Genomic DNA, 10765 nt, shown 5'->3' with positions numbered 1-10765 from the left:
ATTAAAAGAAACAAACTCACTAGTAAAAGAGCAGAGAATTTGGTTTATGTTCACTCAAATCTACGATTAATTTCTCGCCGCACCAAAGAAGAGTATAGGTACTTTTTTTTCTTTGTATTTAAAGTTTGTATTTAAATATTTGTATTCAAAGTTTTAAGTTAGATACTAATATAGTCATTTTTTGATGCAATTGCAAGAATTGAGATGTAAATCCAGAAGATTTTGACTTGGAGGGAGAACATAATTTACGTACTCTCAACATGGACTACTTCGATCCTGTTCTTCCCTCTAATTCAGACGATGGGGCAGATTTATGATAAGTTTTGTTGTTTATTACACCCACAAGCTTATTTATGTGTTATATTTTGGTAAGTTTGTGTTGTTAAGAATTGTTTTTTTATTTTTGCTTTAAAATTTATAATATTTATGTGTTAATTTATTGTTATATATATACTTATATATATTTAAAAAATATATATTTATAATATATATATATATATATATATATATATAGCTGAGTCCCCGTGTCCAATTTTTTTGGAATTGCGCCGCACCCGTGTCGCACCCGCAGCCATGTGACATAGTATAGGGGATATTATCTCCAAAGGGCTTTTCTTATTCTCCACCTCATCTTTAAATATTGTTTATACCGATTTAAATTAAGTAGAAAATCCCAATAATCTACACTCAACCACTGGCTTATGTGTGTTCCTAGGTGATTTTCTTATATCTTGGTGATGTAAAAAACAACAAAAGGTGTCATTATCGTCTATAAAAACTGAGTATAGGGCTATGGTTACAACTTCAATTGAGATTTTTTGGCCATAGAGATATGGGAGTTGATGTTTCAGAACCATCAAAGTTGTGTTATGATAACAAGAGTGCCATATCTATCACCAACAATCATACCTTCCACAAACAAACCAAGCATATTGAGATGGATTGCCACTACGTTCGAGAAGAACATTTGAAAGGAACTATTGAGTTACCTTATGTACCGTCCGAATATCAAATCACGGATTTTTTGACCAAAGCCGTCCATTTACCATAATTTCTCTTCTTTAGCAAACTTTCGGTGATCTCACCATAAGTTTGAGGGAGAGTGTTAAATATGGTTATATATATTATATATGTATGTATATACTATTTATGTATATTTAGTATATATAAAATGTATAATATGTATATCTAAGTTGTGTATTTTTTTGTTTTCTTATTTTTTATTTGTAATATGGCTGTTGAACTAGCAGTTAAGGAGTACTAGTATGGCCTCTAACCCATTGTTGAGTGTGTTCTTTTAGCATTATTATTAATAAAATTTATATATTTTTTATTTGGTGCTCTCTCACTCTCATACTCTCTTTGCCTTAGTGCATTTGTATTGCCCTTAGTGGCGTGTGTTATTGGCTTATTGTCCTCTTGTATTGCTTCATTGGCATCCGATTGCACTTTGCAGCAAGCTCGAAGAAGGATGTACTTGGTGGACAAGGAGACCTCTAGGGTTTTACCAACCCGAGGCTGCCCAATGTGTGGACCGTATGAACTTGCCAGTAAGGTATTCTCAGAGTCGACCTACCAATAATGATTGTTGCTTAGTTTTTCAAAGTAACGGATCATAACTTCTCTTCCATTGTCTAACTTTTGGATCACAGATTACAAATCATCAACTGTATGTGCCATGTTAATATTACTAACATGGTTTGAAAACAACTACATTATTTAGCTATTAGCTTTGATGCATATTCAAATGTATAATGGAAGAATCAACTCCTGCTAATTTTGGTAACTGCCATTCAAGGACTTGCAACTTGGGTAGAGGGGTGAAACTGCAACCTTCGATAAATCTCCCTCTGAAGGGCACACCATTACTCAAATGTGGAAAGTTATAGGTTACTGAATGGCCTTGCCAAGGGAATAAAAGGAACACTGACACCAGGTTGGTATGGTACAACTTTAATTCAATCTGATTATGGAAACTAATATAGTAGTCTAACTCAATGCTCACTTTTTACATGGTGCAGGAATTCTATGTGGAAAACTAATTCTATACAACATTAAATTATCGAACTATATGCTTAGTTATGATAAATATTATTGTTTGTCACTGGCTCAACATCTTTTTAGTGCCATATGTTGTGTTGTGTAAGGTACAAGGTACATGTCACTGTAGAATTATGTGCATACTTGTATGAGAAATACTGTTTTAATGTTGCTAGTGTTTGTATATCTTTATCACTGAATTTGGTATGATTTATTGATAAGTTGAAAGTTTTTGTTTCTCTAGCTCTCTCTACTCTGCTATGTCTGCAAATAACGAGTTAGTATGTTTTACTAATGTCTAATGCTTTTCAGTCATCTACCTGTCTCTACCCTCTTCATAATGAAGTTATTTGTAGTATGTTTATTTTGGCCTATCCACCAGGGAGGTGATGATTAAGCTTTCTCATTATTAATATATCATGGGTATATAATTTGAATGGACTAGTTCCATTTTACTGTTAGAGCATAACCATTAGATACCTTGCATTTCAGATTAAAATATTTCACCAATCCAACTCACCAAGCTACAGAAAACTGCTACCTTTCCTTATGAATCTTACAAAGGATAGTTCTTGTAAGTGGTCCAGTGCTTTAAGAATTTGCATCAATATTTTTTATTTTCTACTCATGCAGCCTATATTATGCAACCTATCTATGCAGATGATCTTGAGGTTAAACCTTGCTGGTCTGCTTCAAAAAATGTTGGAAACAGGGTAAAACAGGAGCCGATGCTGCCCTCTGAGGGAACTTTACCTTGGCTCTCTGGTTCTGAAACTGCAAAAGAAACTGCTATTTTAGAGCAACCAAGTATTAAGTCTCATGTTTCCACTTGCAGAGAAAATTCTGAGCTTTTGCATGCAGATGAACAGACAACTGATAATTCTACCAAGTCTGAAAAATCTCCCCCTAATTTATGGAATGGGAGTGCCTCTCAGTTTGATGTGATTTTGGATGAGAATCTTGATGAGCGAATGACCACAGTTCATGCTGAAGCTGATCCTTCCTGCTGCTCATTGCCTGTCTCTTTTGAAATCAATGATTCTTCGCCAACAGATAATGACATTTGTGAAAGAGAAACCCCTTGTGTACCAGGAGCATCTCAAGAATACTTTTCAACACCACCACCACCAATACTGAGTGTTCCCCCTCATGTCCAAGCTTCCTGAAGTATCTTCATTGCGTCAGTGTTCGCTGCAAGCACACTTGGAGGAAGAACAAGAATTTTTGCCACCATCTGTCCCATCCAAAGGCATTTTGAAGATGCATCCTCAACACTGTAGAGGCCTTTGTAGGTGCATGGACTGCTCTGCATTTCGACTCCAATCAGAAAAGGCTTTCAGTTTCTCCCAAAAGCAAATGCAGTCTGCAGAAGATCTGGTAATAGTCCTGACAAAGGAACTCTCATACGTGCGGAGTGTGATGCAGAAATCTGTCAATCACAGGCTTGGAAAAGTCAGGCCTCCTGTTGTTATCGGTCAAGTTCAGGTAATCTGACAAATATGGGGCCTATAGATACATTTAGTTATTAGTTTTAATTTTTCATAAGCTTGATACCAAGGTTCAAAGTATACAACAAGACTTTTGTAGGCATGGGGATGGGTTGCATGCTTGGATCCCTTGGTGCAGTTTGATGGAGGGTTGGATAAGCCAGTCAAGTCGTCTAATATTCTAATTTGATAGGGTCACCAAGTTGCTGCAACTTTTGACCTGGTTGGTTTTCTCAAAAATTAACCCATGGTCATAGTAGGATCGTCCATTGTTTGAAGTTCAAACACTTGCAATATGTGACTGTTTACATTAGGCTTCTTGATCTAATTCCCCTGAAAAATGTTACTGCTTGTTTTCTTTACCTGCTCAATGGAAATTGTAGGGGTAAATAGTATTCTTGTTCTTCAACTTGACTCTTGAGGCAGTTATAAGGTGCCTTGAACAATGATTTTTGAAAGTGCATAACACCTTTTCGATTTTTCTGTGATTATATTATGATCTCTTAAACACTAATGGAATTTCAAACTAAAAACTACTGTGGCAGAACACAAAAAGGAACCATGGGTGATGCTGTTAGACTTCCATCAATTCACCTTGCCTAAGTTTTTCCCACATTTAATTGTTGAAAGGTAAAAGTGTAGGCCCCATCTTTTTCCATTATACAAATCAAACACAGGTAAACTTTTGATGATTATACTTTAATTTCGTAGAGAAAAAGTCATGTTTGTGAAAAATGTGTATATACACATTAACCAAGGAGGCTGTTTCTCATTTGCAAAACACAAGATAAAAATTATTTTTTTGGAAATGTCTCAAGGAGAAAAGTTTCTCCCTAAAAAACTCTGCAATCAATGTTTCACATCTGATATGCTTCATCTTTTTTCCTCTGATACATAATTCTTTTTCTTTTTATGGGTTGGAATGAGAGATGGATTCCCAACTCTTTCAATTTATAATTGCTTGTGACACCTGTATCCATATTCTAAAATAAATTTCTATTTGGGATTATAAGATTACAAAGAGCATATATGAAACACGAACCATTAGAGGAGACTAAATGCTATATTATATAATTAGACATTTTCTGTAAATACAAATTTGAGCCGTGTATCACTATCTGTGATGTGTTGGATTTGTTTCTATAATTTTGATTGACACCAAAACAGGAACTCTAAAAGCAATCAGGGCATCCCTGCAAATTGAATATTGATTATTCGTTAATAGCTATGTTGATAAAGTTATTTAGCTCTTTCTTCCAGATGATTAGCAACATGAAAGAACGGTCTATCTTCTTGATCATAAACATATTGAAGTATGCTTCAGGTTGCTTTTGTGGTTTTACATACTAATCTGTTATTTTCCTGCCATACATTGTTTGCATGTGTACGTGCGTGCATTTCTTGCTCGCTCGCTTGCGTTCACACCAACTTTGCAAGCATTTTCATGCCTGCATATTTATGAGTATCTGTGCCACTGGTCTGTGTGCGGTCATATTTAGCACTTCCATCTTGTTATCAAAGATCAGAAGCATCTGAACTGTGTTTTCTTTTAAGTTTCAGAGGTTTCTTTGTCCATCACAGGCACATAAAATCTGCAGAAGGGCATTGGAAGCAGAAGAAACTGCAAGAGAAGGTTTGAGGCAAATGACTAGAGATCTGAACTTTCACTACAAAGTTAACGTAAGGATGCTTGCTTTTAGCTTATTCTCTTAATTGCACCAAGTCTAACCCACCTTCATATTGATCACAGATGCAGTCCGTGCAGCGGCCAAAGGTGAAATTCTCAGATCACGTAGAGGAGAAACTCATCTCAAATGGGTGACCTTTCATCACAGGAAGGTCCATATTGAAACTGAATCCTAGGAAGCAAGTGCCCTTCAAGCAGTTCATTTAAAAGCTACCACGGAAACGAGGTAATCGTTCTTGCTGGTATTCTAAGGAAGAACCTAAGGGTTGTACATGTATACTTTTATGATCTGTAGCTTTTGGACAGTGAGAAAAATGCTTGCTAAATAATCAAAAAGATTTTTTTTTCTGCGTTACTGGCCCATGGAAGGCTGGAAATGCTAGCACCTTCCATAGTCTCAAAAGAAAACAAAAAGCCTCCTAGGAGACATGCATCTGATTTTTGGCGGGGCATCTTGTTTCAACCTTGATAAAAATAAGCATGGATAGCCCACAGGGGCTCCGGTCATCTAGCAGGGACTACTTGTGAATGTCATCAAGTTAACGGGACGTCACAAGTTCGAAACCCAAGTGTGGCATCCCTTGCAACAAGGTTGAAGCTGGGTGTACTCCCCGGTGGTCAGGGGGATCTCATCCGCAAAAAAGAAAAAAAAAAGAGTGGATAATGTCAGGGGTACCCGTGAAACGAGTATTACCATCAAGGGTCACCTGGATGCTGTTCATTCAACTACCCTAGCCGGATTGCTTTGCTTTCAGCCGTTCATTTTAAATGCTTTAGATGCCATTCATTTAGAGATTGAATGCCTCTGAAAATTTGTGCGGCCTATCTACAGCATGAGCAAACCAGCTATGGTGGTTAGATACCGTTCATCTCTTAGATGAATGGTATCCAGGTGACCTGAGGGTGAGACTGTCACGGGTACCCCTGGCCTTGATCCGCACTAGGGAAATATACCATCGTTTTTTCCCAACGGCTGCTCCGCTTGTCTGGTAGGATCAGCTAGTGCACATCACTTTGTGTTGGGACGGTGCATGTTCAAAGCCCAATGGTATAGTTGTATAACTGGTAGGGGTCTGCCTAACCCCCCCAGGTGGTCTATCAAAAAAAACATATACCATCGTTTTTCAGATGGAACAAATGTGGTTTGTGTTGATCTGTCCAGCATAGCTACTGCCTTGTTCAGTCTTGTCCACCGTTGAGCTTGTTGGCTTCGATTGTGGATGCTTCAATGATAATTGCTCTCTTATAGCTGCAGAATCTTATAAGAAAATGGGTTAATTTTCTTTAATATTCCATCACTGCCGTGGCTAAATTTGAAGGTTGAATGTAGGTCCCTTTTCTCTCCTGTCTTTTTTGATAGGCAAGCTGGGCAGTGGGAATGTCAATGGATTGGATTTTATCTGTTATCCGACAGAATTTGTTTGCATTTGGTAAGCCAAAACCATTACTATATATGGATGTGGATATGATTTTTCACTTTTTGCTATCAAATCCTACAAATATCCAAATTTGATGGATATCCTAATCTGTTTACGTGTAAAAAGCCGACCTGCTATGAGCTTTTCACTGTCTGAATTCAAATTCGTTTAGCTAACATCTGATTGGTTGGATATGGTATTGGCCACATCCTACCCGAATCTGAACCGTTTACATCCCTTTCAGTTGGGGTGTCAATGGGTCGGGTTTGACCCGGACCTGACCCGTACCAAACCCTATAGGGTCAGGGTTTGGTGATAAATAAGAAGGCTCGATTAGAATTCAGGTTGGACCTGAAGGGTCCGATTAATATATGGAGCTGGGTATGGTTTGTGAAATTTCATACCAGACATGGGCCCGACCTGAGTTATGATTAAGATCTGCAAATTTTCAATGTAAAAACGATAAAAACTATTGTTTTATCGGGTATGGTTCGGGTTTGGTTCATATAATCCTTATAAAATGAGGGTATGGTTTCTCTTATGCTGGGTCTGATTAAACCCAGATCCGGACCCAGTACCATCATCGCAAGTCAGGTTTTGGTACGGTTTCACATGGGTCTTAACCAAACCGTACCCGTTGACACCCCCACTACTTCTGGGCGGTGACACCTCAAATGGGATTTGAAAGTGAGACCTTTTACTGACCCAGCTATAGTATTTGGCACTGTTGTATTTTATGCTTATGCATGAAGGACCAAGGTCCATTTATTTCGTTGCAGACTATTACTGTCATAGTCCAGCCCAAAGCATGTCTTAGCCTGATCTGGTAAGCTCATGCTGAGACGTGATGGTCATAGTCCAATCCATGTATCATGTTCTATGCTCGAGGCCATTGGGTCTAGCAGATTTTGATGCCTACAGAACCCAGATGAACTGATGAAAAGCTGTCTTCCCTTGATATAAGGATGCAGTAATACAAGCCACATCAAGATAATGAAGCTCCCTTATTGGCATTTGGCTAGTAATCTTGTTGGGATATCTGATGTGGCTACAAGAAGTTTTTGGGCGTTGTGATTAATTAAACCACCCAGGGATTAGAACCAGTCCGGTTCATCAGCTGAACGCTATTATCAGAGGGTTTGTGTTTAATCATCGTTACCGAAGGTTATCAAGAAAATGATATTCCTAGGCACTTCATTGAATGTTTTTCTAAAACTGCATCTGTATGAGCATAAGTTGGTCCATGGGTGAATTAAATTGCAACTATAATAGATACAATTGTTTAATCGAAAAATATCCTGAAATTTTCTCTATTCTTCTCATGTCCAAAATTGCAAATACCCAACTTCATTATGACCTTTTTAACCCTCACACGTGCAAAACTCGTGAAGTCTGCGTGACATACCACTCCACTCTTTGGGTAACACAAACTCCCATTTAAAAAGAGTTTCATACATTTTTTCTTGTGGACATCATGATGGTCACATAAAATTATATGTGAACTTCGTGTTAATCTCGAACTTCAAAACATCGTACATATGTCACGAAGTTCTCACATATGTCATGAAATTCACACATTATTTTATGCGAACCTCATGTTACTCTGAAACTTCAGAACATCGCACATACCTAACAAGGTTTACACATATGTCACGAAGTTCACATATAAGTATGTGCGAACTTCGTTAACACAAAAATTGAAACACCGCACTCTAGGGCTCTTTTCGCATAAATTTTTAGGGTTCTTTGTGGTCCCCAACCAGCTTTTTGGCAACGACTATTTTGGTGGGACTTCATCCTCGATTATTTTGGAATCATCGATGGCATTTTTTTTGATAAGCATATATTTAACCGTTAAATTGTTTTTTTTTTAAAACACAATTTTTTTCATTTGTTTTGATGATTAGTATGCTTCTATTTCATCCTCCTATTTTGTTGTTTATGTGTTGCAGATTTTGTATAATAAACATGGTATGTTGGGCACAATGTTTGATTTTTTTGTTGCTGTTTTCTTAATGATTTGGTTTTTTGTCCTGTCTCTGTTGCCCACCTGTTTACTTATATTTCATGTCTTGGTATTGTAGGAAATTCTTGATTTGTTTAATACAATATACAAACAGAGAAGATTTTATCAGTGGGGTCTATACCCAGATCATCTTCTATTGTTAGTGCATAATAGAAAAAGGCAAAAAAAATAAAAAATTACGAGCTGCATCATCCTTTGTACTATTAAACAAGGAGCTTGCTTGACACATAGATAGAGAATGAGACACATCCAATGCCAAGAGTTTGGGTGTTCGATATTTTTCATAGAAAATGCACCATTCATAAACTCAAAAAATTGTGCTCAAACACTTAATAAAAAATGCAAAGAAAGTTGGCCAAACAATAGCTAGTCATTTCACAGTAACTCATATCTAAAAAAGAATGTGTAGAAAAAGTTGAAGGGTTTGTAATTGCAATCATGTCTCTCATTCTAGAAGCATCTAAAGAGCATGAGGGTGACTTAGTGGTAAAGAAGAGTGACCCATTGACTCACTCTGATGTTGTTGGAGACTCAAATGCCCAGATAAATAAGGCTAAAGATGTGGCCAATTGTAGTGGCAGTGGTGAGATGAGGATGGAGGTACCTCACCAAGAAGATGATGAGAAACCTAAGGGTGAGGTTAATGTGGACCATTCTCAGGAAGTGGATGTATCCTAGGGTCTTTTGGCTATATCAAATGTCGAGGGCAATTTTTAGGTTGCGCTAGAGAGTGCACTGAATGATCGTAAGGGAGGTCATCCTCACGAGTTTGAGCATCCGATCCTGAAGGAGAAAGAGCAAGATCCAAAGAAGATGTTGCACTGAGAAGCAATGTTTGGTGCTCCTGAACATGTATTAATTATATATTTATCTTTTAGGCAATCATTAATAGTTATAAAATGGTATATATATATATGTGTGTGTGTGTGTGTGTGTGTGTGTGTGTGTGTGTGTGTGAAACATGAATTATTATTTTCTCGGTGATTCATGAATGCGTGAAACATGTCAGGATAAATAGTTTGATTTTTGCAGTTCAATGTGTAAAATGTTAATATATATGTGTGTGTGTGTGAAGCATGAATTATTATTTTTGCGTTGATTCATGTATGTGTAAAATGATATATATATATATATATATATATATATATATATATATATATATATATATATATATATATATATATATATATATATATATATATATATATATATATATGTGTGTGTGTGTGTGTGTGTGTGTGTGTGTGTGTGTGTGTGAAACATGAGCTATTAAAATGATTCATTTGACTGATTCTAACAAAAGTTAATTGTAATTGCAGGATCCACAACCAAAAGATTCAACATCCCACACACACCGGTTCTACTGGCTCCAAGCACACCAATGGTCCATAAGACTAACGGAGGAAGTGAAGGAGTTGCTGCATGAAATGCATTTATGATAATTCTTCGAGATCACACCATGGAAGATCGATCGGCCCCCTTTTAAAGGTCGTTGTGCAGTTCTAGAATCCGACAACCAACACATTCTATTTCATAGATTTTTAAATGACAATCTCGTTGGAGGACATGACACAAATCACTAGATTGAAATGTCATGGGAAGCCAATGAGTGAACATTAAAGGGAAGATTTCAAGCAATTGTGTGATATTCATTTCAAAGTAAAGGAGGATGCGTTCAACAGAGAAATGATTAAGTTGTTATGAATGATGAACCTTTTTGACCCCAGAAGGGGATGAAGGGGGCAAGAAAAAGAAGCTACCATGTGTTAGAGGGAAGACCGATAGTAGGGTAGAGAAAGAAGTGAGCATTTTTGTTCCACTTCTTTGGGATATGCTTAGTTATCAACACTGGTGAAAAGTCAATCAATGCACTGTACATTCATTTTTTGCAAGAACTAGATCGCGTCGATCAATATGCATGGGGAGCAGCCTCACTTGCACACCTGTATGCAAGTTTGAGTAGCATGAGAAGTGAATGAAAAAATATGGCTAGGATGTTAGTGTTATAGGAGATATTTATTTCTTCATTGTATAATATGACTTATGATTTATATTCAAACATTATTTAATCCTTTTGTTAATCCTTGCAGGTTTGGATGTGGGATTA

The 10765-nt window shown here is 37.0% G+C and overlaps 1 protein-coding gene across 1 annotated transcript in view; it reads right to left on the bottom strand.

Moving 5' to 3' along the window:
- Positions 1-3260: 3260 nt before the first annotated feature.
- LOC149843188 (kinesin-like protein KIN-12A) overlaps positions 3261-10765 on the bottom strand; it is a 68026-nt gene continuing 60521 nt past the window's right edge. The window contains exon 7 of the mRNA XM_090000852.1: positions 3261-3469. Within this exon, the coding sequence (XP_089856978.1) occupies positions 3377-3469 (93 nt within the window). The 3' untranslated portion in view covers positions 3261-3376. The remainder of the gene's footprint in view (positions 3470-10765) is intronic.

This window comes from Nuphar pumila, chromosome 3 (assembly GCF_984573655.1).
Source record: "Nuphar pumila chromosome 3, dmNupPumi1.hap1.1, whole genome shotgun sequence".
Classification (NCBI taxonomy): Eukaryota; Viridiplantae; Streptophyta; class Magnoliopsida; order Nymphaeales; family Nymphaeaceae; genus Nuphar; species Nuphar pumila.
Note: the sequence above shows the minus strand (reverse complement) of the source record. Positions and strands in the feature narration are given on the sequence as shown.